Below are 27,585 nucleotides of genomic sequence, written 5' to 3'. Positions count from 1 at the left end.
CATGTGTGGCATCACCCTAACAGGTATTATGGTGGATCTTGAATATGAGTTTACTGTGCATTTATTTCACCAAAACATGACCTTTTATAATTGGACTGTCTCTAGTTTGTGTACTCTGTTTTCTGGCTTAGTTTCTTTCTAAGAGAACACTGCACCATATAAACAAAGTAACAGCCCATCTACAGAGTTCTTTTAATCTGTAACATTTTTATTAGGAATTTCTTATCTTATCCGAATAGGATTCGTTTCTGAAGCCATCATTTAAATGAGTGTTTTTTAGGGTATTATAAGTGCAGTGATTCTCTTTTGTAACAGACTGAAAGCAACCATGATACCGCTTTAACGCTTGCTTGTGCTGGTGGACATGAAGAGCTTGTGCAGACTCTTCTGGAAAGAGGAGCCAACATAGAACACAGAGATAAGAAAGGTAAAAATCTTTAACTGTTCACATTTATTTGGTAGTATAGATGGCTGCTGAGAACTAAATGTGTGTCTGAATCCTTTGCAAAATTATTTTCTCATTTTGTATGTGATCATGTTATTTACAATACAGCCTATATTGGATTGTTTCTCTTACTTCTAGTCACAGTTTAACCAATAATTTTTTTATTTTCAGGTTTTACACCTCTCATCTTGGCAGCGACTGCGGGCCATGTTGGTGTGGTTGAGATTTTGCTGGATAATGGCGCTGACATTGAAGCTCAGTCTGAAAGGACCAAAGACACCCCATTATCTTTGGCCTGCTCTGGTGGCAGGCAAGAGGTATTGAAATTATGTCTGTTATGCCAACTCTGAACTCTCTAAAGCTACATTTTTATATATTACTTGAAAGCACTTGTGCAAACGTCAAAGTAAATTACTTAGCCATAGGATTGGGAATATATGTACCCACAGTAATCATGAAAGCTATTGTCCTGTTTCCTCATCTTGGAACAGCAGGTTAAAGGGGTTGCCCACTTTCAGCAAATAAGTGATATAGTTTTGTGTAATCTTTCTGTATCAGTTCTTCATGGCTTTCTAGCTGTCTGCTTGCTGTCCTTCTATAGAAAGCTTCTGTTTACTTCCAGTGAATAAAGGATGTCCATGGTCTCAAAGGTGCACAGCTCTTTATTACCACAAAGTAATCAGATCTGTGTGTTATAACGAGCCCTCAACCTGCATGTCCACCACATGACATTGGACATATTTCTATCCACTGCAAGTAAACATGAGAGCTTACCATAGAATGACAGCAAGCAGAGATCCAGAAAAGGGTGAGGAATTGATACAGAAAGTATATGGAAAAATTGTATAACTTTTCCTTACAAACTATTAATTTGCTGAAAGTGTACAACCCTCTTAAGCATCCACCTCCTTTTAATATTGTGGGACATTCACAGCTGTTTATCTATAAGTAAACTGAGTAACGGTGCATGTGCGCAGCCTGCACCTAAATTGAGATCAATTAGCGGGGGCCCTTTGAATTATATAATTATTGCCAATTCTGTGACTTTGGTAAATTTTTTAACATGCATATTTCTTTTTTTTTTTTTTTACATTAAAATGTTGATGGTCTTTTACTACCCATGTACCTAATAATAAAGTGTAAGGTTGCCCACATTGTGGCAAACAATATTGTTCTAAATCGGCTGCAATATGTTACGCTTATTTCTAGAGATGGGGATTTTTGGCTACTATACAATCCTTTACATGGCACAAATTGACACTTACAGCTCAGTCTACTTGAGACTCACAATGCAGTAAAATTCTGAAAGTCAGGCTACAATTTTAATTCTGCAAAGTTTCTATACAGATTACAAAGTAATCCTTATCCAATGTTGTGGGGTCATCAAAAGAATCTTATTTCTATGCCTAAAGGAAAACCCTGAGGATAATTTTAATTTTGTCATTTCACTCTTTTTCAAGTCTTCACGTTTGGAATTCTCTAAAATGAACTGAAATTACTTTATTTACTACTCTCTGAAATTGTTGTCTTTTATATTTAGGTGGTTGAGCTGCTTTTGGCTCGTGGAGCAAATAAAGAACATAGAAATGTTTCAGATTATACCCCTCTAAGTTTGGCTGCTTCTGGTGGTTATGTCAACATCATCAAAATTTTGTTAAATGCTGGTGCGGAAATAAACTCCCGGTATGTATTACTTGTAATCTTAAACGGGTTTTACTCTGCTTTATGTATTTGCTTAGTAAAAGCTTGCATAGGTTTGCTGTGATGTACAGTGTATGTGATTTACACTTTGGGAGATATTAATTGAATTTTTGTGTTTTTTTTTTTTTTTTTTTTTAAATTTGTTTTAATACACAAAAATTGCAGGTTTTGTAGCCACTCAGTTTCCACACTGACATATGTGAAATTGGTGTGCCAAAACTAAACAAAATAAGGAAAGGCCACAGCATCCAATGCAGTTTAAAGAAGGTTGTACGCTTTTATTCACATGGGCATGTGAATAAAGGCGTACAGCCTTCTTTAAACTGCATTGAATGCTGTGGCCTTTCCTTTTGTGAGTATTTGGATCCCATACACCAGGATCTACAGCTGCTTGCATCATCCACATCAGATTCCAGAAGCTGTTTAGTTTTGAAATTTGAAAAAGACAACAACTGAAATTAAAGTAACAAACTCTACAGAGAAATTTATTAAAGTAACAGAGCCACTTTGCAACCGCTTTGGAGCTCTGCTGATCATTGGGTTTCTCAAGTAACCTGCCTAATGAGAAGTCTCTCCTTTTGAGTTCACATTTTTGATAGAATAAGTGTTCTTTCTTTTTCAGAACCGGTAGCAAGTTGGGAATATCTCCCTTGATGTTGGCTGCCATGAATGGACACACTGCTGCTGTTAAGTTGCTCCTGGATATGGGTTCAGATATCAATGCACAGATAGAAACCAATCGAAACACAGCACTTACTCTGGCCTGCTTCCAAGGAAGAACTGAAGTGGTTAGCTTGCTGCTTGACAGGAAAGCAAATGTAGAGCATCGAGCAAAGGTAGAGGACGCCAGTCAAATTTTTCTCGTAGGGAGTTGTAAAATGAGATTTTAAAATGCAAGCATTGCTTTATTTATTTATTTTTTAAATGCTTTGTAATGTATCCCTCTAGCTAAACTCCTCAGAATAAAAGGGGATGAGATATAGTACAATTTCATATATACCTTGAGCTACTTATTTGTAACAAGTGTGTTTATATAAAAGTATAGGTGTTATATATGTAACCAGTAGACTTCATAAATATGTACGTCCTTGTTAAGGAGAACCCACACTAGTCACTTAATATTTCATGGTTGTGAATTTCTTTTGCAGACTGGCCTTACACCATTGATGGAAGCTGCTTCTGGTGGCTATGCAGAAGTAGGACGGGTGCTTCTTGACAAAGGTGCAGATGTCAATGCCCCCCCTGTGCCATCCTCCAGGGATACAGCTTTAACCATTGCTGCAGACAAGGGCCATTACAAGTTTTGTGAGCTACTTATTAGCAGGTACCAGTAGAAACAATTATGAATGTATTCATGGTTTTCAACCAACTTGTTAGGTCTGAAGTATTATTAAGTTTTCATTCTGCTCCATCTTATAAGTGTTAGCACATTAAGCGGTGAATGTTTTCACCACTTGCAAAATTTAAATGAAGTTCGTGTCTTGTGTATCTGTTTAGTCTTGTGCCGGACTGTTGTTGTTGTTCATCCTGCTGACCTTTTCGTTGTTGGAGGCTTGCTCTTGTTTGAGAAACCTAATATATAAGGCAGTGTTTCTTGAACAGTTTTCTTTTTCCAGGGGAGCTCACATTGATGTGCGAAACAAGAAGGGGAATACACCACTTTGGCTGGCAGCAAATGGAGGTCATTTAGATGTTGTGCAGCTGCTTGTTCAAGCTGGAGCAGATGTAGATGCAGCAGATAATAGAAAAATAACCCCACTTATGGCAGCTTTTAGAAAGGTAATGTGTGTGTGGTTTTTTTTCTGATAAGTTATTTAAACTATATGTGTGGCTATTTTTTTTATATTTTATATTTACTTGATAATATGCCATTTGTATACATAGTGTATATGGTATCTTAATTTAATATATATTTAGTTTTGGCTCTGTGTTCTTTTGCAGGGTCATGTTAAAGTGGTTCGGTACCTTGTGAAAGAGGTAAACCAGTTCCCATCAGACTCTGAGTGCATGCGATATATTGCTACCATTACAGATAAGGTAAGGTGGATTTGGCAAAATTGCCACTTGTGCATATATACTACACTTCTTGCATAGAAACATATTTGTTGAACTTGGCACCTTCCATGTTCTAATGCGACATTTGCTTGTGAAGTGTATGTAAGGGTTTTTATACTATCTTAATAATTAGAATTCTTCTGCTTACATTTGTCTTGTATGGATGTAAGTAAAACTAAAATAACTGGTGTACATCTGCATAGCTGGTAAGGTTGTAAGAACCCAGTTTGCATATTGGATCAAAAACTTCTATTTAATTATAGGACTTTAGTGGCGTCCATAGCAGCTAATCAGATTTTAAGTTTTTTTTTTTTTTTTTCCTTTCAAATTTTTAAAACAAAGTGAGATTTGTCTGGGACTGGTTTCTTAGAGCAGTTTTTTTGTATGGACAGGATTGTTTTGCTTGGTGGACAATAAATCTAATGTATAATATGGTTTCAGGAGATGTTGAAGAAGTGCCACCTTTGTATGGAATCGATTGTACAAGCCAAAGACAGGCAAGCTGCAGAAGCCAATAAGAATGCAAGTATTCTCTTGGAGGAGCTGGATCTAGAGAAGGTAACTTTGCTCTACTGTTTTGCTTGGTGCTTGATGAGAAACTCAATACTCTTTCCTAATGTCACTTTCCTGACATTTTTTTGCCTATAGCCTATTTTTGGCATAAATTCTATTTATAATATGATAAATATTTTCCTGAAAATATTCTAGATCACAGTATGCCTCTTTGCACAGTGCTGACACTTTTTCTTTAAATATTTAGCTAAGAGAGGAAAGCAGAAGACTGGCTTTGGCAGCGAAGCGAGAGAAACGTAAGGAGAAGAGGAGGAAAAAGAAGGAGGAGCAGAGAAGGAAACTTGAAGAAATTGAGGCTAAAAATAAAGAAAACTTTGAGCTTCAGGCAGCTCTAGAAAAAGAAAAGCAAAAGGTTGAAGGTAAAAAAAAAAACACATTTTTTTTGTTTTTGCTACATATTTACAGGCTGCAATAATTTGGGTTTATTACATTAAGAGGACCCCTGTCACCAGAATTTCACCATCCAATGTCTGCTGATTAAAGGGTTAGAAGTCCTCCCCATACCACCCAAAATTAGCTGCCAGTGAGGCACTGTACCATAAATAGAGCTGTTTCCCCCTCTCACCACGACAGCACCCAACCAGAGAGAGGGATCCGCCCCCAGGGACAGGAAACCCAGACTTCAAATTCTGCGGTACGCCCCATCTCCTTCAGTGGTTTCCTGTCCCTGACGAGGGATCCAGTGAGTCTCGGTGAGGCTCAGGAGTCGCGGTGAAAGGGGGGAATGGGAGTCCCAGGTACCCCCAGGTGGCTGCACAGGTCCCCCGCCGAGGCTTACCGGAGGGTGGTCACTCGGCGGCGGTGGAGAAGTGAATGCTGCGAGGTGCAGCGCAGTCTGTGGGTGCGGGCGGACTCCGGCACGCCTCCGATCCGGAGTGGAGGCGTGTGTGTGGAAGGGCGGCTGAGCGCTGGCCTCTTCCTCTGCGATGGTCTTCCCCAAAATGGCGCCGACTCCACTTCCGGTGAGGACCGGAAGTGACGCGCCGCCCAGCGTCCACATGGGAGATGACGTCAGACGCGGTAATTTTAAAAGGAGATCCCACACAGGAGTCCTGTGTGTTGTTCTAGCACCCACAGCCAGCCACAGGAGTTGCTCCAGTCGTGGATGAAAACGGAGCTGTATCCTCACCACTGAATAGGATGAGTTCTAATGAAGGTGGTAGAGAGTCGGTGGACACCGCTACGGTAAAGTTTGAGTAGGGGGATAGTCCGCTGATTGGTGAGTGTGGCCTTACCATGCCTTTAAACTGGTTCTGATGATGTCTTATGTGATTCTTATTTTAGAGGGAAGAATCTCGTAAGGGGAAAGCCACTGTAAAGTCTAAGCATCATGCATGTAGAATCTGTGGAGATAATCTGCCTGACTCTTATTTAAAACCTAACTGTGACCAGTGTGTTCAGCGCCTGTTAGCACAAGAGCAGTCGACCTTGTTTGAATCCATGCGTATGCTAATCCAGCAGGAGGTGCGTAGTTCTGTGCAAGAAATAAGGAGATCCCTCAGGTCAGAGAATTCCCCAGGCACTTCCAGGCAACTTGAAGATTCTGGCCCTAGTTCGGGAGAATCATCTGAGTCAGAGGAGGAGGACAGGTCAGGCAGACCCCTGTTTCCTATAGAGGATATTGATCATCTAGTAAAATTAGTAAGATCAACTATGGAGTTAGAAGATGAAAAAGAAGAACGCTCTGTAACAGACGTTATGTTCCAGGGTCTAGGAGAAAAGAAGAGAAAGGTTTTTCCTATCCATGAGAATATTTCCTCCCTTATCCAGGCAGAATGGCGCAAGGCAGACAAGAAGGTTTTTATCCCTAGAGCTATGAAGCGGAAGTATCCCTTTCCTGAGAAGGAGACAGAGATTTGGGACAAGGCGCCAAAAGTAGATGTTGCCGTGTCTAAAGTGTCTAGAAAGAGTGCGCTTCCAGTGGAGGATTCAGGTGTGCTTAAAGATCCTATGGATAAGAAGGCAGATGGCTTCTTAAGGCGTTCCTGGGAGGCAGCAGCGGGCGCATTCAAACCCAATGTCGCGGCTACATGCGTTTCTAGGTCTCTTTTTGTTTGGCTTTCCCAGCTGGAGGAGAAGATTAAGGCTGGTGCATCCAGGTCACATCTCATCTCGGAGGTTACCACTGCACAGAAGGCCTCTGCCTTCTTAGCCGATGCCTCGGTGGACGCCTTAAGGTTATCGGCAAGATCGGTAGCCTTATCTAATTCTGCCAGAAGGGCCTTATGGCTGAAGAACTGGACAGGTGACCTCCCATCTAAAAGTCATCTATGTAGTATTCCTTGTGAAGGGGAATTCTTGTTTGGGTCTGCACTAGACAACATCTTGGAAAAGGCAGCTGACAGGAAGAGAGGTTTTCCTAGTACAAGGCCTCAAGAGAGGAAGTTTTTCGCCCCTCACGGCGATTTAGATCTCCTCAGAGATCCGGAGACAAGAAGGAGGGGTGGCGACCCTCTAGGAGGTCTAAGGGATTCATGTTTTCCCGGCCTCAGGATTCCAGTAAACGTCCCGGTCAGCAATGACGCCAGGGGTCCTGTGGGGGGAAGGCTCTCCCTGTTCAAGGCGGAGTGGAGCAAGATTTCAGGGAGCAAGTGGATTTTGGGGATCATACAAGATGGCCTAAAATTACCTTTTCTATCCCCTCCCCCACAGCGTTTCAAGATAACCTCAGTGGCCGGAAGAGCAGAAAGACAGGCTCTAGAGACCGAAGTAAGATCCCTATTGGAAAAGGAGGTGCTACGGCAGGTGCCACTGCAGGATCGAGGGACAGGATTTTATTCAACCCTGTTCCTTATAAAGAAACCGGACGGAACATTCCGGACCATTATAAATTTAAAACCACTAAACTGCTACCTAAAAGTGGAAAAGTTCAAGATGGAATCGATAAGGTCAACCGTAAACCTGCTCTTTCAGGATTGTTTTATGGCTTCCATAGACTTAGCGGATGCTTATTACCACGTCCCTATTCATCCGGACAGTCAGAGATTCCTGAGAGTGGCGGTGAGGATGGACGGCAAGATAGAGCACTTCCAATTCAGAGCTCTGCCCTTTGGAGTGGCGATAGCACCGAGAGTTTTCACAAAACTAATATCGGAGGTGGGAGCCTACATACGGAAATATCAGGGCACCTTTGTGCCATATCTGGACGACTTCCTGCTGATAGCAGGTTCGGCAGAAGAGTTGCAGATCTTAATAAAGGTGGTGATGAAGATCCTACATCGCCTGGGCTGGATGGTAAATCTGAAGAAGTCCTCCCTCACTCCGGCCAGATCAAAGATATTTCTCGGCATCACATTAGATTCCACTCAGCAGAGATCTTTCCTTCCTCAGGACAAGGTGGTGAAGATAGTAGCCTCGGTGGAGAGGCTGTACAGACAGCCATCCCCTACCATAAGGGACATTATGAGGACTCTGGGTCTCTTTACAGCGGCAATCCCAGCGGTGTCTTGGGCGATGTATCACGCAAGGCCCTTACAGCTCTTCATGTTGGAGAACTGGAGGGGGGACCAGTCCTCCTTGGACCAGAGGATTACACTTCCTCAACAGATCCTGGATTCCCTGAGATGGTGGCTAAGAGAGGAGAACCTCCAGGCAGGCCGGCCTTGGAGAGAGGAGAACCCTCTATCCATGATTACGGATGCAAGCTCTACGGGTTGGGGAGCCCAGGTCAGGGGCCTCTTATTCCAGGGATCATGGAACGAAGAATCCAGGAAAAAGTCCTCAAATCACAGAGAACTAGAGGCCATCCTGCAGGCGATCAGACAAGCTCTGCCGATGATTCGGGGGACAGACCTGAAGATTGCCTCGGACAATGTCACAGCGGTGGCGTTCGTGAATCGCCAGGGAGGTACCCGAAGCGGGTCCTTAATGAACCTCTCGCATCAGATTCTAGAACTAGCGGAAGCCAATCTAAGATCAATATCGGCGGTTCATATAAGGGGCAAGGACAACCTGCAGGCAGACTTCCTAAGCCGTCATCTCTTACGTCAAGGAGAGTGGTCCCTGAATCGGAGGGTGTTCTCCAAGATAACCAGGCTTTGGGGTCAACCAGAAGTGGATTTATTCGCCACAAGAAAGAACAGACAGGTCAGGCTCTTCTGCTCCCTAGACCCGAGAGACCGATCTTTAAGTCTGGATGCCTTCTCAATCAGGTGGAACTTCAGCCTAGCATATGCATTTCCACCCCTGTCTATTCTTCCAAGGGTTCTGAAGAAGATACGGCAAGACCAAGCCAGAGTTATTCTTATAGCCCCCTTCTGGCCCAGGAGGGCATGGTTCTCAGTATTGAGAGAGCTATCGATATCAGACCCTTGGATCCTCCCAGAGAGTCACGATCTCCTCTCCCAGGGCCCAGTATTCCACCCGCAGATTACGAACCTCCATCTGACGGCCTGGAATTTGAGAGGCGCATCTTGAGGGAAAAAGGCCTCTCGGACAAGGTAATTACAACCCTGCAGAAGAGTAGAAAAGTAGTTACCTCTAAAATCTATTTCAGGGTCTGGAGAGTATTCTCAGATTTTTGTTCCCCAGATAAAATAGACTTAGCTCATCCAAATATAGCTAAGATATTAGATTTCCTGCAAGCAGGATTAGATAAGGGCCTAAAACCTGCCACCCTTAAAGTTCAGATCTCTGCCCTTAGCTCCCTGTTTGAGTCTCCTTTAGCCTCTCATCCCTGGATATCTCGGTTCATAAAAGCGGCATCTCGTATGACCCCCTTTAGGAGATGTACGGTGCCCCCCTGGGACCTCACTCTGGTATTAAATTATCTGATAAGAGATCCTTTTGAGCCCCTGGAGTCTTGTTCACTAAAATGGCTGACCATTAAAGTTGTATTTTTGGTAGCTATCACTTCAGCCCGTAGGGTTGGAGAGATATCGTCTCTGTCATGTAGAGCGCCTTTTCTCAAGATCTTGGATGACAGAGTAGTTCTGATGACAGACCCGGCCTTTTTACCAAAGGTAGTCTCTAGATTCCATAGATCCCAGGAGATCAGGCTCCCATCCTTCTGTAGTAACCCTTCTACGGATAGGGAGAGAGAGTTTAACAAGTTGGATGTTAAGAGGGCCATTGAGCTTTATTTGGATAGGACTAGAGATTGGAGAAAATCTGATAGTCTTTTTGTTCTTTTTGGTGGCAAGAATAGGGGGCAGAAGGCCTCAGCGGTAGTTATAGCTAGATGGATTAGGCAAGCCATTAGCTCCGCTTATTTAGCAGCCGGTCAGCCGATACCAGAAGGTCTAAAAGCCCATTCCACTAGAGCAGTTTCTTCCTCATGGGCAGAATTTAGAGAGGTGTCGGTTAATCAGATTTGTCAGGCTGCCACCTGGTCTTCTCCACATACTTTCTATAGGCACTATAGGCTAAATGTAGCAGGTGCACAGGAACTTTCCTTTGGGCGAAGGGTTCTTTCTTCGGTTATCCCTCCCTAAGGATTTCATCTATGTTATTCTCTCTGGTTGGGTGCTGTCGTGGTGAGAGGGGGAAACCGGTAATTACTCACCGGTAATTGTGTTTCCTTGAACCACGACAGCACCCTGGTTATTCCCTCCCTTGTAAATTCTTTTTCACACTTGGGTGTTCAGTGTTATGTGTGTGTCACAGAGGTGTGAGATTCTCTCATTGAAAGTGATACTGAATGACACGGTGGTCAGAATTAATCAAGAACATTAAGTCCCATACAGTCTCTGTAATCCACTGAAGGAGATGGGGCGTACCGCAGAATTTGAAGTCTGGGTTTCCTGTCCCTGGGGGCGGATCCCTCTCTCTGGTTGGGTGCTGTCGTGGTTCAAGGAAACACAATTACCGGTGAGTAATTACCGGTTTTTCTGATATGATTTCTGAACACACCCATTTGATGCCAGGTAATACAAGATAAAAGGTGATTTTTGTGGATGTAAGCGAAACTTTTTCTTAGCTAAAAGGATGCAAGTTAGTAAATGGGGCTCTATAGGAACCTGTCACGGGCTGTATATGTGAAAATGTGGTGATGGGTTCCCTTTTAAGCAATTGTAAATGGGGTGAGAACATCAATGTTGTTAAATGTGTATAGTACACCAGCACGGTAGTAAGAATTATTCTGATGGACCGGCACTGACTTTTTGGAATTGGAGTGCTGATCTATTGAGATGCTACTTTCCTGGACAAAGAAAGGTCTGATAAGCTGGAATTTGCACTTCCCTGCATAACAATATTGTTTTGGTACTCAATGCTAGTTGTAATAATGCTGATCATTGTGCAAATTACATATACACATCGGAACTAAATAGCATATATATTTTTGCACTAAAATATTATTTTGGTACTTCACTAATGTTGCAGATTTTTTGCTATATTCAAAAAAAAAAGTAACACGTTGGCACCACTCGCTATATCAGTGATGGCTAACCTATGGCACTGGTGCCAGAGGTGGCACTCAGAGCCCTTTCTGTGGGCACTCAGGCCATCACCAGAGATGACTCCAGGTAACTTCCTGCAGTCCCAGACTTGCTGTGCACAGAGCTATTTTAAAGTGACAGCTGTACCTGGGACTATTTTCTGCTTTATTGGTGTCCTCAGGTGCTGGTATCTATTAAACTGTGACAGAGAAGGGAGTATAAATTACAAATTACATTTCTGTGTTGGCACTTTGCGATAAATAAACGGGTCTTTGTTGTAGTTTGGGCACTCGGCCTCTAAAAGGTTCGCCATCACTGCGCTATATTATGGCATCTCCATTTATACAATCTTGGGCAACCTGAATATAAGGTGAGCTTCTACCTAGGTGGTAGAGAAAATTATTTTTTTATCAATATAGCCAGAAGAAACAATTCCTACAGGGACCTACTCCCAACTTCTAGCATATTTTGAAATGGATGGCATAAAGATGATAGGTCATACATACTGCTTCACCTTTCATGAGGCAGACAAATAATCCAATGAGCCCACTCATTCACACTAGTTACATAGTATGCATACAAATACAGAAAGTGAAACTTTGAAGTAACAAGACTATAAACCTAAAGCCTGTAGAACTGAAAAGTGCCTAACTTGTTTCTCTACAAGACTTCCTTCATGGTAGAATGTGTATTATAAAGATTTTTTAGTATCTCTATTTGTTTGTTCATATGACTCTGTCATCCGATACAGACACAGCACATGTGTGTGAAGAACTTGGATCAAGGTGCTTAATAATGATCACCAGGATTATCTAGACGAAGAAGGAATCCTAATGCAGTTATAGTGCATGATATGATAAAGGATTGTTGGTATTTCTAAAAAAAATAAAAAGTCCCCAGTCGTCTTTGTTGCCTTAGCCAATGTTCTTAATTTTTAAAATTAATAAATACCCTAATATTCATTATAATATTTATAACTGCAAAACATGTTAAGATGGCAATATTATTTGGATATGTGCATTAAACAATGCAGTAATTACAAATGCAAGATATATATGCACATGCTTATTAGTCTATTGAGACATTTTTGTGTAGCTGTTGGTTTGTCATTGGGTTTCTTTATCCTCCTCATTATAAATGTTGTTGTATAATCATTTGGTACTCTGGTAATGAGATCATTTACATTTTATTTTAGATGAGCCACAAGTGTTAACAGAACCACCTAGCGCAACCACCACCACCACTATTGGGATATCCGCTACATGGACCACGCTGGCAGGCTCACATGGAAAAAGAAATAACACTATAACCACAAACAGCACGAAAAGGAAAAGCAGAAAGAATAAAATAGCTGAAAATGTGCAGATCATCTTTGAAGACCAGCTCCCCATATCATATGGGCAACAGGAAAAGTTAAACGGAGAGTCTAAAAGTAGCAGCACATCTGAAAGTGGAGACAGCGACAACATGAGGATCTCAAGCTGCAGTGATGAAAGCAGCAACAGCAGCAATAAGAGTGACAATCATTCTTCTATCAAGGATGGCAGTCTGCAGAACAAAAAGAAGCCATCTGTCCTAGTCTCCACCCCAAAGGAGGAAAGGAAATTACCTTCTAAAACTTCAGTAAAGTAAGCTAAACTTCCATAGAAACACATTCGATCAGTAGTGGTCAACCAGTGATTTGCCAGGATTTACAATACATACACTAAACGGTCATAAAACGGTAAAGGTTGTCCTAGTAATATAAATATGAATATGAAATAGTATAATTTAGGGCTCATTTAGATGGGCGTTTTTGCCATCCACAAAAAAAGATAGCATATGGCCTTTAACCCCTTCCCGACATGTGACGTAATAGTACGTCACTTGTCGGGTCCCGGTACACGGAGAGGGCTCGCGGGCCGAGCCCTCTCCATAGCCGGTAAGTCTTTGCTGCATATACAACATGGACTGAACACACAATCTGAATGAGCCCTAATTTTTTTTTTCCTTGTACATTTTTTAATTGTATCTGCTTAAGAAATAATAATGTGATGACATAAATGGAGATCCAGCACATTAAGCCTGTGTAACTTTCTGGAAGTTGTAGTAAAGCTCTTGGTCACATAAAAGCCTCCCATTGACAATCAGTGGAGAGAGGCTCTGTCTTGTATGGCAAGTGGAGTGTGGATTTTGTGAGTTCAAATCCTGGGCTGGGCAAAAATTATTTAATTGAATGATATAGATTTTCTGTCTGGGGAAGCCCTGGGAGATGTAGAAACTCCATATATGGACAGATGGTGATATTTCCTTGATTTGGTCCCTGCTCTGCTGCTAACCCCACTCCATGCTGGATTTCTCCTCTGGGGAATCCTCTGCAGACAGCTACTAGGAGGCTGTACAAAAGTAGAAGTCATTCAGTACCACAAGTTAAAAAAAACAAAAAAAACTATTGAACCGTTCTGACTTCGAAAGTATTGCACAAGTATCGATGTTTTAAATGGTCGTTCAACTTTAGAAGGGTATGAAATGTCCTTTCTAGCAATTCCTCTCTGTTAAAACTTTCTTGTTTACCAGTTTAAAAAATAAAAACTTGTATCCTATATTTTGGATTCTATTACAGCTAGAGCCATAGTTCTAGTATCCAGGTAGGCTAATTTTTTTCCAGTTGCATTGGGTTATTTGATCTACAGGACCAGAAGAACAGGCAGTTAAACCAAATTCCTGCCTTTTTTCTTTATCTTTTACTTTCGTTCCCACATTTGGATTTACCTGGCCAAATTTTTGGTTCTATGGCTCCCAGGACTAAAAGCCTATGGTTTGCAAGATGAAATTTGCTTCTAAACATATCTATACATCACACGTTGGCAGAGGATGTTGCCATCCTGGCTTAGATTGTCTCTCCCTGTGACTTCATCAAGGAGCTACAATTTGTTATGGTGGCCTCTGATCTTTGGAAGATCAGAGGCTGTGTAGCATCTCATCATTTGTTACATGATCATTAAAATCCCCATACACTGACTTACTGTAGCATGATAGTATATGGTAGGATCAATCAGACAACCTAGGGTTAAAGAACCCAGGGGGAGGTCTGAAAAATAGTTAATAAATAAAATTAATTAAACGAATTTCAAAACGCCTCTTTCCCTAGAACTGGTATAAACAAACAGTATAAGTCATAAAGCTTTTGGGTTTCGCAAAATGTCTGATCTATCAAAATTTAACTGTTATTCCCGGCGTTTAACCCAGTAACGAAAAATAGCACCCAAAGACGAAAATACCACACTTTCGCCATTTAGCAACATATATGAAAAAAATAAGTGATCAAAAGGCCATACAGTCCTCAGAATGGTAACATCTAAAAATGACACCTTGCACAAATCTGTACACTAAAGTATGAAAGTTATTAGCACCAGAAGAATTTTTTTTCTGTACAGGAAGTTTTTTAATTTTTGTAAATGTATGCAAACATCATAAAACTAATATAAATTTGGCATCGCACCAACCCAAAGAATAAAGACTTGTCATTTGGGGTGCATAGTGTAAGCCTTAAATCCTAGTTCACAAGAAAATGGCGTAAATGAATTTTCCCTGCCTACTTCAATAATAATTCTTTATATAGCGCACACAGATTACGGGCCTTGCCAAATCGGTGTATTTTTCTCTTCCCAATACTACACGTGGCATATTAAATACAGTTAAGTGTAATTTGTTATGCAGAAAACATGCCCTCACACGTCTCTTTACATGGAAAAATAGTTATAGGATTTCAAGATTTTTTTTTTTACCATGTAAATGGGAATTCTAGAAAGGACATTTTTTCTACCCAACCTGATGGTGGTAGTTTTAATGGTATAAAAGTAGATGACCCTTTGCATTGTAAACAAAGTTTGAGATAGTGATGTTAAAATGCTAATCTAATTTCCCACTAATGAGGCATTTGCTAAAGGCTTTAGTTATTTGTACATTTCAGGCTGGTCCTATGTTATTGAGCAGTGTTGTCACTCTACATTATTTGTATAGCCTTGATAAGCTGGATGAGAATGCTGAGGAAAGTTTTTGTTTTTCCACATGGTGTGTCTGCCAGCTGTACGTGCAGAGATGACTGATATCTCTTCTAGAAATCACTAGTCTCTTTCCACTTGTAGACCCATGTCGCCAGGAAGTGAACCATTTCTTCCTGTTCCCTGCTGTCAAATGGGGTGCATTAATTAAAGAATTTAAAGCTGCCAAATCTTTCGTAGCTTAAAATTCATATGCCACCGCACATTGTAAAATCAAGGCAGTGAAGGGGTGTAGTATTGATAACCAAATGTTTATTTTATTTTAAAGATTATCAGAATCTATAGTTGAAACAAGCAACTCATTGTCCACAAGCACGAAGACTGGTCCTTCCCCACTATCATCTCCCAATGGCAAATTGACCCTCGCTAGTCCTAAAAGGGGACAGAAGAGGGAAGAAGGGTGGAAAGAAGTAGTCAGAAGGTATGTATTTTACCCTGTTATTGCATTATCCTGATGAAAGATTCAGCAGCTGGAGTCGCTGACCCCTTGTGTCATTTATTTTAAAACACTGCTGTAGAGCATTATGGCTTGGTATATTATACCTTTATTACAGGGGAAAAAAAACCTTATTCATTTATAGGCATTGGTGTTACTTTATTAGTTAGAAATGCTTGCACTTTTTGAGCCTGTGCAGTTCAAATGAGTTCAAATTGCTAAATAGAAGATTATTACCACAGTCACAGTGCCTGGGTCTATAAGTGTCCATAGTTTATAGTGTTTGATGTGGATGGTAAATTTCCTTTATGTAAACCATGAACATGAATGAAGGCTTCATAGGTTCCATGTTGCTTCCAGGTCAAAGAAAGTGTCTGTGCCATCGACTGTCATCTCAAGAGTCATTGGCAGAGGAGGCTGTAACATCAATGCCATCCGAGAGTTCACAGGAGCGCACATTGATATAGACAAGCAGAAGGACAAAACTGGTGATCGAATCATAACCATCAGGTAAAGGGTACATTTACACAGCCGTATGTGCGCCCCGCTGCAGCAATGCGGGCATAATATTGTGGGCTGGAGAGGAGTTGACCCCCTCCATAGAGAAAAGCACGGACCCTACCGCGCACACAGGGAACGATGGAGCCGGCACTCTTTTCCCCTGTACGGCATGGTATGGTGCCACATGTGTGGCACAGTACCACTGCCGGACCGCCATTGCAGTCTATGGGGACATATATGCCGCTGCAAATTTGAGGCGGCATATACATCCCCATAGACTGCCTTCTGAATGTACCCTTAATTGTCTCAAACAAAGCATGGGTCTGCCAGAAATACACTTTTAGGAATTAGTATAGGGATGACTTCTACCATTTTTAATGCGCAATCTAGCCTTTTTTTCATTTCATTTTTTTCCCTCGGACCAAGACTTTGTAATTTTGTTCCCATATATTGGACCTTTCACATATATATTCATAACAATGCAAACTAGGCTTAAAAATGCAATTTTCATTTAACTAAAATTTTAATCTGATAACTTACTGACAAACATATTAGAAGTGTAAATCTGGCAGATATTGGGGGAAGAAATTGTCATTTATACTGATTGCTGATGGGATAGGGACTGTACAATGTAAATGGTGTCTGATACATCTGTCATGATATGTGCCTTATTTTACCGCTCATCTCCTCTGTCAATAGTAAAATTAGGAGAGGAAATGTGCTTTCTAATAGGGCAAGAGTATGATTAGACTACAGTTAATCTGCCGCCCAAATTGCAAGGTGGAAGGGTTAGGAAAAAACTGTAAATCTATATTAGGACTGTATAGTACCGAAAGCTGATGTTTCATATATTTGCAATTCCTACCGCTGTCTTTTAACTAGCTGGGTATCCAGTTCTATGGCTGCAGTTAGTATTCGAGGATGAATCTAATAGGAAATGGGATGATCTGTTTTTTTTCCCCTAAGTTTTCCTTAGCTTGCTATAAAACATTCAGATATCTTTTTCTGAATCTCGCACAGTTGCCTCTATTTTTTTTTTTTTTTTTGACTTGTAGCTAACCTATTTGTTGTTTCCATAGGGGAGGAACAGAGTCCACCAGACAAGCTACACATCTGATCAATGCACTTATTAAGGATCCTGACAAAGAAATTGATGAACTGATCCCAAAGAATCGCTTAAAAAGCACCTCCACAAATTCAAAATTAGTATCTTCAACCTCTACCACTGTATCCTCTGCAAACAGTTCAGTTATGGGAATCAAAGTTTCAGCTGTCACAGTTTCTTCATCACAAGCTGCCTCTGCCCTCACTGTGCCGGCTATTACTTCAGCATCTGCTCACAAGCCCCTAAAAAATCCAGTGAATAATGTGCGACCAGGATTTCCTGTTTCTTTACCTTTGGCCTACCCTCCTCCACAGTTTGCTCATGCTTTACTTGCTGCTCAGACTTTCCAGCAGATCCGTCCTCCACGGTTACCTATGACACACTTTGGAGGACCATTTCCCCCAGCTCAGTCTACATGGGGCCCCTTTCCTGTCAGGCCTCTAAGTCCTGCACGAGCTACTAACTCTCCTAAGTCTCACGTGATGCCTCGCCATACTAACCAGAATATCAGTAGCCCTCAGGTGATCCCAGGAGCCTCTTCATCTACTAGCCCTACAGCTACCACAAACTCTGCGGCCTCAGTGCCTGTCTCGTCAACGAATGGCAGCCTCGGCTCACCTTCAGTCAGGAGACAACTTTTTGTCACAGTGGTCAAGACCTCGAATGCTACAACCACCACAGTTACCACAACTGCAAGCAATCACATCACCACACCGACAGCCTCAACCTGCCCTATTCCCACTGCCAAAGAACATCATCCAATGTCATCACCTTCATCACCCTCCCCACCATCCTTGCCTGGAGGGGGGTCCAGAAGCAGCCCCTCTGATTGCCTGACATGTTCTCCAAACAAAGGGACCTCAATTTCCACTGAACAGGATCTGGTTATCCAACCTGTCATGGAGATCAATAGCTCAGGCAGCAGTAAGCAAGCGAGCTCTACCTCTGGGAGTACCACAGTGCACTCAGCTCATCCACACCCTCCAGTGTCTGTTTCACAGGATGCCCGGCCTTCACTTATCCAGATGCACGTTCCTCCTCCTCCAGACCCAAGATTGGCATCATCTCTCAACTTGGCAGTCAGTGGTCCTACCCACCCGTCTGTTCCCATTTCTAATATCCCAGCATCTTACCCCCTCACCCAGTCCTCTATAGTGTCTACACAATCTGCTGCTAAAATTGAATCCTCTGCAGTTAGATCTCACTTACATGGAGCAAACCCTGCACATCCTAAGAACCAAGTTACGGTTCAGAATTCTCCGGTGCCAGGTATTGTTCCTCATCCAAATATAAAGCGACCCCAAAATGTACCTTCAGGTCCACACCCTTCCAGTCTTAGTACCCAAAGTGCTGCTCAGAGTTCCAGTCATCATTCGGCTAAGCCTATGGCCCCCAATTTCAGTTCTGCCCTACCCTTTAGTCCATTTAGCACACTCTTTGAAAACAACCCAAATCCCACTCACCCGTTCTGGGGTGGATCCATGGTTTCATCACAGTCTGCTTCAGATTCCATGCTTTCCACACAGTCTTCATATTTGCCAAATCCAGAGTCTATGCTTCCATCTGATACTTCCAAGGCCCCAGGTTTCCGGCCACCGATGCAAAGGCCAACTCCAAGTCAGTCAGGTGAGTGTTTACTACCCAGTAATCTAGAAATGCGATATTGACTTTCTTCTATGATGAAACTGCAAATAGGTACAGAACATTCCATTCAAAAATTTAAAGTGTAGCCATGATTTCAAAAAACTTTTGATATGTTGTAGGGCAGGTACTTTTAAGCCCTTTTTATATTGGATTAGTTACCCAAATCTTGCTCCTTCCTCTTGTATTCTGCAGACTTCCCCTAGATGTCAGTGATCTCTCATATGGCTGTTGCTAGGCACATTCCGTCTTTACTGAGGAGCTGACTATGTAGGGAGAGACATGCCCTTCTGTCCTCTCTGCAATCAGCTGTTTACCTCATGTCTCACTGCTCCAGCACTTGGTCATGTGCAGAGAGAAGCCCTAACTAATGTAGAAACAAAACCTACTCTTATCTCTCTCAGCTTTCCCTACACTTGTATATAAACAAATAATCCACACAGATACAAGATGCAGAGCGATCACAATCCCTCATCACCTCACTCAGCAGGAAATGGCATGTTTTCAAGCTGTCCCCTCATGTGATGTTCTGATGTTTTAGGGGGTGGCTAGATATGAGGGGGTTATGTCGCTGGTCAGCACCATGTGCTTGTGATCAGGTGACAGGAGGCAGGCTCCGCCCCTACTTTTTGCTGATTGGAGGTTTTTTTTTTTTTTTTTTTTTTGAGAGCTGGAAACCATGGTTGCTATGGGCCACAAAAGGTACTAAATGAGGACCGAGAGTCAAAATACTTTGAGGAAGGATTCCCAGGGAGACCTGGAGCAGAATTATGTATTTTTTAGTTTTTGTTTTTTTCTGCTCAGAATGACTGTTATACTTTAAGTCTCTAGTTCAGAGTATGAATGTTGCTTTTCTTTCCATGAAGGTATTGTGAACATGGATTCCTCTTATACATCTGTGGCATCGTCCACTACTCATTTGGGTACCTTTGCCTCGAACATCTCTGGAGGTCAGATGTATGCACCTGGGGGAGCACCTGCAGCTGCTAATTTCAACAGACAACATTTTTCTCCTCTTAGTTTACTGACCCCTTGTTCATCAGCATCTAGTGGTAAGAATCAAATACATAAGCCCTGCTTTTAAACATTAGCCTAAATCAAGATTTCATGTTTTACAAGGGTCAACACTAAACAGTGCGACGGTTGTGCCACATAAAACTTGATTAAACAATGTTTAGGTAGTGGCCAAATGTTTAGGCATTAAATATAGTAATTTAATGGGTTTGATTATATTTATTGCAAAAGTTGTCTGTTTTACATTACCTGTTGGCTAACTAGTAAGCTGGTACATTTTCCTCAATGCAAGCTACTTGTCAGGGCTGTTGTTTGGAAGTCAACAGGGGAAGGTGTAAAGGGGATGGAGGTGTCTACTTGCTGTGCTTTCAAGTTGCAGCATCACAGCATGCTTACATTCCCAATTGAGCCCATAGTTTATGTAATCAAGGGACTGCTGTAGAAACAAACTGCATTACTAGGGTTGTCTGAGCTAGAGCAAGTTACCTTTTTGTCTAAAATTTTAGTGTAAATTTTTAATTTTGAAGCCTGTCTAACTTTGCAACACAACTCTAGGGTAAAGATCCTAGAAAAAGTGAAGAAACTATCAAGACGAGATATAGTCTGTCTCCGTAGTTCTTGTTTGTTCTGAATGCACGGATTGCAGTGTCTAGATTTTTTTTTTTTAATAATTTTTTTTTTTTTTGCCTAGATTCTTCAGCCCAGGCGGTGTCTACTGGCGTTCGAGCACAGTCTCCTTCACCTTCAGGTGTTCCTATGGTGTCTGAAAAACCCAATTCTGTGTCTCAAGACAGAAAAGTCCCTGTTCCAATTGGAACAGAGCGATCTGCACGAATACGGCAGACTGGGACTTCCACACCATCTGTAATTGGGAGTAACTTGGCAGCGTCTGTTGGACACAGTGGAATATGGTCTTTTGAAGGAATGGGAGGCAGTCAAGGTAAATGAGAAATATTTTAGTGCTGTTATAACTTTTTAATTCCTTAAATTTTGACAACTTTCGTGTGTGTGTGTGTGTGATGCAGAGCTTAGTGTTCTACACAATTCTTGTATTGTGTGATGATTTGGGAGCTACTAGAATCCCCTTAGTAGAATCAGATTTCCACTGCAGATTGTTTATTTCTTGATGATTCTTTGCCATTCCACATTCACACGGTCAATGCATTGCTCAGCTTCCTGCAAATCTGCAACGTAGAGTCTGACAGGTTCTAGAATCCTCAGCCTTTTCTGTCTTGAACTGCAGTAAATTCAATGAAGACTGATGGTAAACTCCACTTTTTGTTTAAGATAAAATATCAGACTGGTGCCACACAGGCATGGGAAATCACATGATGCACAGGCCCATGTCCGACCCTGGCGTGTTTTCACAACATCAAGGAATAGATCGAGATGCATCTGGCATTGTGACAGCTTCAGGAGCATTCCATCAACATTTGCCCGCTGGCTACATGGACTTTCCAAAAGTTGGGGTAAAAGTTGATTTCCTTTCTTTGCCTTATGATACTCATAATAAAATCTGAGTCCATTCATTTATTTTGATCTACAGAGTAATGTAAACTTCTCATTGAATGCACATTTACACATTTTGTTTACAGGGCATGCCATTCTCAATGTATGGAAACGCAATGATTCCGCCTGTAGCTCCAATGCCAGATGGCACTGGGGGACCGATTTTCAATGGACCTCATGCTGCTGATCCTTCTTGGAATTCGCTCATAAAGATGGTTTCAAACTCCACAGAGAATGGGCCTCAAACCGTAAGTTGTTTACTAAAAGAACCCTAACTGTTTAAAAAAAAAACCTAAATGTTTAAAAGAAAAAATGATTTCTCTAAATAACATCTATTTGTTTTGACCATAAAAACCTGCATACTTTTCTTGGAGATTTGTGGATCCATGCTTTGTGTTTTAGTAGAAGCAGGAGGTCTACAGTTCCTGCAAGTGGGTAATTCATCCTGTTGTTCACTCAGAATCTCCACAGCACCTTCCCTTGCTGTGATTTAAGAGCTGTAAAATGATTATAGGTGGATACTACTGCAGTCACTTAAAACTGAGTGGAAAAGCTGAGTAGTTCATGGCAAAGATCAGTAAGTTCCACAGATTGAGAGGCCCACCCAAAAGTCATTGCAGGAGCTGAAAACCTGGATTAAAATTCATTTTTCACAGTCGTGTTGCTACTTCTGCAAGATTGAAAGGTAAAGGTATGGTTACACAGATCTCAAGACTGCTGCCCAGCACTGTCTGGCGTTTGAATGGCGTTTTTAACCCCTTCCCGCATCACGGGAGGTGCGTTCACGCAAAATGCAGTACTATTACGTCATGCTTCAGGCACTGGCTCCTGAACGGAGCCGGCGCCAGAAGCTGCGGGTGTCAGTTATATATTATAGCCGACACCCGCGATCGGAGATGTCTCCGATCGCGGGTGTTAACCCCTGACACCCGCGTGCAAGGGGCATTTGAGAAGAATCAGGGGCTGCGCGATCCTTCTCTGTGTGCCGGGTCCCTGCCTTTTAGCAGGCATGCTCAGTGTGTTACATTACACTGTGTAATGTGAAGAAGAGCTTGAACAAGTGATCAGTGGATCACTTGTTCAAGCTAACCTGTAAAAGTTAATAAAAAATGCTAAAAACACTTCATATATACATTTTTTTTTTTTTAAAAAGAATTAAAGTTAAAGTCCACTAAACACAAATATTCCCTATACACATGCAATAAAGTGAAAAAAACCACAAAATAGCCAAAAAACCCCACATATTTGGTATCGCCGCGTGCGTAACAATCCATACAATAACATTATTGGACCGGCTCGGTGAACGCCGTAAAAACAAAACCCGAAAAACACGCCCAAAATGTACATTTTTCATAAAATCTCTACACAAAGATGTTCTAAAAAGTGATCAAAAAAAGTTGTGCGCAAAAATAGTACCACTAAAAAGAACACTTCAACACGTAAAAAATAAGCCCTAAACTAGCTTTGTCAACCAAAAAATATTAAAGTTGGCAATGCAAAAACAAATGAGATTTCCTCTATATTAGTTTTTATCCAGTAAAATTGTAAAAATAAATGAAAAACTATATAAATGAGGTATCACCGTAATCGTAGTGACCTATAGAATAAAGATAATATAGTATTTTAGTGAACGATGTACAACCCCAAAAAATACGAAAAGTAAACCAAAATTGACAATTTTCTTTTCACCCATACATTCAAGAGTTAATAAAATCTCATCAATGAGGTAATGACCCACTAAAATGAAGTATTTGTAAAGTGCATCTCATGTCGCAGAAAATAAGCCCTTATATGTCCAAATTGCCAAAAAAAATAGATTGTATAGCCAATAAAAAGTGACAATGCATAATCTGCTCTGAATGGCGCAGCTCCCTTCGATGCCCTGGCGTGAGCCCATGCAGCAGGTTACCACCACATATGGGGTATTGTTATACACGGGAGAGATTGGGTATCAAATTTTGTGGAGCGTTTTGGTATTTTATCCACTGAGAATTTGTACATTTTTTGAAAAGCACATTAATTTAGCCAGAAAAATTTTACTTTCAAAATTGCATCCGATTTTGTTTTAACCCCTGTAAAACAATTAAAGGGTTAACAAACTTCATAAAAGTTGTTTCACGTACGTTGAGGGGTGTAGTTTCTATAATGGGGTAATTTATGGGGGTTTACTATATTTAGGCCTCTCAAAGTGATTTGAAACCTGAGCAGGTCCCCCAATAGCAGGATTTTACGTTTTTTATGAAGGTGCGATTCTTCACCTTTAACGTTCAAAGCCCCATAACATCCTACAAAAATAACAGTATGCATAAAAAAAAACATGTCCACATAAATTGGACATTTAGTGAATGTTAGTTATTACGTTTTTTTGCGGTTATGACTATATATGGAAAAAGTAGAACATTTTGAAGTTCGAAAATCAAGAATTTTTCCAAATTTTCACCAAATATCTGATTTTCTCATAAATGCAAAACATACCACCCAAATTTTTCAACTAACATGAAGTACAAAGTGTCACGAGAACTATTTTAAAATCACTTGGATATGTTAAAGCGTTCCAAAGTTATAACCACTTTGTAGTGACACAGGGCAGATTTGAAAAAATGGGCCCTGTCGGGAAGGTGAAAAGTGGCTTCAGCGTTAAGGGGTTAAGTGGGTTTTTACTGGAAAACCCTGGCAATTGACCCCATAGCTTGATAAAGTTTAACTAGCTCCTGGCCAGCAAACTGCATCAACTTTTAAGTGAGGAATTGCTGACCTTAATTAGAAAAGTAAAAATGGTATTAAAAAGGCTATAAGACCTGTCATTGGGTGAAAATGAGAAATCCTGAAAAGTCTCTGGCTAGGCCTTGATGCATTGCAAAACACATGCGGCAATTCCACGAGTGAACACACATCCTACGGATGAGGAGTTTTGCCTGATTACATTGCTGTTAACAGAGTTTACAAATTGCATGCGTTAACAGCAGTGTAATCCGGCAAATCTCCTTTATAAGCTGTTGGCGCAATGTGTGAACACACCCTTAGTTGTCAGAAATCATGTGACTGCTGCATCCAATTGGTTGCAGAAATTGGGGCATCACTGCTGAAAATCAGCATGAATGGCCTCAATGACTTGCCAATGCTGACTTTGCCCAGCCAGAGGTGCAAGCAACAAGCTTGGGGCTATACCGCAGGAACTATAGGACCTGCGGCAGGATAAGGCCAGTTCATAGCTACATTATTTGATATATTAAAGGAGTGATTCTCCTTTTCTAGGTACCATGGTTGAAAAGTGATAATCTTAAAGAACACCTGTCACCAAAATTTTATCACCCTAACCATCCCTGCTGATTTAAAGGGTTACAAGTCCTCATTTCCCAGGCTGGCTGTTAACCTTGCCCCCTTTTGACAGCTTTGTCTCTTCCTAGAACTGTCCTTCCTCCTTATATTTAGCATTATGTGTCTGTAGTTGAATATTAGCAGACAGTCCCTATTTACTTTTTTACATGGTGCCTTGTGTTACATTCATGTCATGTGACATAATCACAGATCCTTTAGCCTTCTAACAATAGAAAACTGTACCCCATGTATGTGATCACAGCAGCCTCCATGGAGGACTTAAAGGAGTAGAAGTTCATGGAGGCTTCTGTGACTTCATGTGGTCAGATATATGCATGAGGTACAGTTTACGATTAAGAGGCTAAAGGACCTGAGATGTCTTTCTGGTCACATGACCTGATCTAAATAATGAGGTATAAGGCATGGGGAGGAGTAGATGGGAGGGGCTGGCCAAGCAGGACACGCCCCCTGTGATAGGGGTAATATAAGATAATAGGTGACAGGTTCCCTTGGTTTCTATTGGTCTACTGACATTATGTCACTAAAATGTGCAGTTAGTACTTCTACAGCTATATAGTATTTGTGGAGGGGTTAAGTAAATGAGCTCTAGGGATTTTCTATTTTTAAATTGGGAGTTTAATAAATGGTTTCCATTGGATTACACACCACACTGGTGGGTGGGTTCAAAAAGCACAGCACTTCTTTTATCCTTAGGCTATATTCACACTGACGTATGGGGGACGTATATACAGCCGCCGTATATACGGCCGATATAAGTCCCCCATAGGCAGCAATGGGCGCACGGCACCCTATGGGAGCGGTATAATTCCTATGGAATACACTGCCACGGCAGTGTATTCGTACGTACAGGCGGGCAACGGCAGTGTGAATATAGCCTTAGTCTTGCTGATCAGTGTGATCTTTGACACCCTAAACCTTGTTGAAGAAACAAGTCCACTGTTAAAGCTGATGGTATGATGCTTTAAGACTGCCTTATTATTTAGTGTATCTTTTTCTTTTCTTGAAGGTATGGACTGGAACCTGGAATCCCCACATGAACAGCGTGCACATGAACCAGATGGGTTGATTTAAAGTACCTTGCTAGCATGGAAAATACTTTGGCGAGTAGGGACAATTATACACAATACCTTCATCCCACAGAGAGGCAAAAAGAGCTGACATACTCCCAGATCATTCTACTGATGTGCTTGACTGAAGTGTGTAGGCTTTTTGCAGATGAACTTACTAACTGACCTTTTTCTGTGACCGTTGTGACCGCCCAGTTCTTATTACCACAAATTTCACTATAGTTAGCCCTCTCCCACCTTTATTTTATTTTCCTTTTTTCTTTTACTACTTCCCCTCTTTACTTTGTTTATGGACATAACTTTATTTTTTCCTTTGAAGCTGTTTGGCTGGTTGGTTTTAGTACTGTAAACTGCTTCTGAGCAAACACAGAAAAATTAGCAAAATTAAGTAACTGATTCTGAAGTTTTAGAATGGCAAATTAAATGTACAATTGTTTACATAACAAATGGCTAAGCAGAGAATTCAGTATGTCAGTATAGAGGCTCTACATTATGTAGACTTAAATTAATGTGAGATGTACCTTCATATTCAGAAATCTGGATGTTTCCTTCATACATTAAACTATTAATAAGCATAACTTTTGTACGTGTTTTACTTTACAATGTTTTTGCTGGCTCTGGCCAAAACTAAAGTAATTCCATGTGTCTATTTTTTTTCCAATGGAAGAGGGACAATTAACACCTCAAACTTATTGAGAATTTCACTAGATAAATACAATGGTGTGCTTGTTTTTAATGTAACTATTCTTTCAGGGGTTTACTAGTTTGACCAAAGTTACATTAAAACCAAGCACACCATTGTTTTTTTTTTTTGTGAAATTCTCCAAGTTTGTGTTAAGTTGGGCGTTGAACATGGTAGCCATTTTGAATCCATCTTGAAAAGATTCCTACTCTCATCAAATTCCTACTTGTGGCACATTAGCATATTTCACCAACTGTTCCCATTTTAATTGGGGTTGTACATGGCAAGATTATGCAATCCATGATCTATGGTCTCTGATGCTTTCATCAGTCAGTGAAGCAAATACGAAGCCAGCCTCTCCGGGATTTAAGGAATGGTTCGATTAGAAGCTTCCGGTAAGTTCAATTCAGTGATCCAAAACTTGGTGACCAAGCTACCAAAAACACTTCTAATTTGTAGGATGGTCTAAGAGGAAGTTTAATGGTGGGGATAAGCACACAGTCATCTACAATGTGTACCCTCCCCGTGGAGTTTTCTTACTGCCAGTCAAGGTATTGGATGATCGTCAGCCATAAGAACAATGAAGCCTTCATGAGATGAGCCAAACCTGAATAGAAGATTAGTTTTCAAAGGGCCACCATTGTGGAGTGTATATAAAAGAAACCTGTATATAACATATTCTTTTAAAAAGCACTATGATTATTGTCATGACCAATACCACATGTTAAGAAAATAAAATTGACAACACCAGAATAGCTGTGTTTTTATCTACGTTGCCTCCCAAATTTTTATATGCACTGCTCAGAAAAAGTGAACACTAAATAACACATCCTAAATCAGTGATGGCAAACCTTTTAGAGGCCGAGTGCCCAAACTGAACCCCAAACCCCCCTTAATTATCGCGAGGTGCCAACCAAAAATTAAAGCAGTAACTTATTGCTCCCTGTTCAACAAGTTTCAATCATATTGGCCTCCTGAGGACGCAACACAGTAGAAAGATGGACAATTTACATCACTTCTTTCCAGTGTCCCTCTGTACACAGAGAATCATGGGGCCAGCGGGAGGTCCTCCAAAGATAATTCGGCCCTGTCTACAC

The 27,585-nt window shown here is 41.2% G+C and overlaps 1 protein-coding gene across 5 annotated transcripts in view; it reads left to right on the top strand.

The window, feature by feature from the left end:
* The window catches only part of ANKRD17 (ankyrin repeat domain 17), a 65,381-nt gene extending 38,997 nt beyond the window's left edge, over positions 1–26,384 (top strand). For all 5 annotated transcript variants that reach the window (XM_072117465.1, XM_072117482.1, XM_072117463.1 and 2 more), the window contains 18 exons: positions 316–427; positions 617–762; positions 1,986–2,128; positions 2,769–2,982; positions 3,295–3,470; positions 3,763–3,925; positions 4,088–4,183; positions 4,643–4,759; positions 4,962–5,133; positions 12,347–12,779; positions 15,463–15,615; positions 15,991–16,140; positions 17,211–18,862; positions 19,744–19,929; positions 20,583–20,831; positions 21,179–21,360; positions 21,487–21,648; positions 25,746–26,384. In XM_072117465.1, the coding sequence (XP_071973566.1) occupies positions 316–427; positions 617–762; positions 1,986–2,128; positions 2,769–2,982; positions 3,295–3,470; positions 3,763–3,925; positions 4,088–4,183; positions 4,643–4,759; positions 4,962–5,133; positions 12,347–12,779; positions 15,463–15,615; positions 15,991–16,140; positions 17,211–18,862; positions 19,744–19,929; positions 20,583–20,831; positions 21,179–21,360; positions 21,487–21,648; positions 25,746–25,805 (4,566 nt within the window). In that variant the 3' untranslated portion in view covers positions 25,806–26,384. The remainder of the gene's footprint in view (positions 1–315; positions 428–616; positions 763–1,985; positions 2,129–2,768; positions 2,983–3,294; positions 3,471–3,762; positions 3,926–4,087; positions 4,184–4,642; positions 4,760–4,961; positions 5,134–12,346; positions 12,780–15,462; positions 15,616–15,990; positions 16,141–17,210; positions 18,863–19,743; positions 19,930–20,582; positions 20,832–21,178; positions 21,361–21,486; positions 21,649–25,745) is intronic.
* The last annotated feature ends 1,201 nt before the right edge of the window (positions 26,385–27,585 follow it).

Source organism: Engystomops pustulosus, chromosome 1 (genome assembly GCF_040894005.1).
Source record: "Engystomops pustulosus chromosome 1, aEngPut4.maternal, whole genome shotgun sequence".
In the NCBI taxonomy this organism is placed as follows: domain Eukaryota; kingdom Metazoa; phylum Chordata; class Amphibia; order Anura; family Leptodactylidae; genus Engystomops; species Engystomops pustulosus.
Note: the sequence above shows the minus strand (reverse complement) of the source record. Positions and strands in the feature narration are given on the sequence as shown.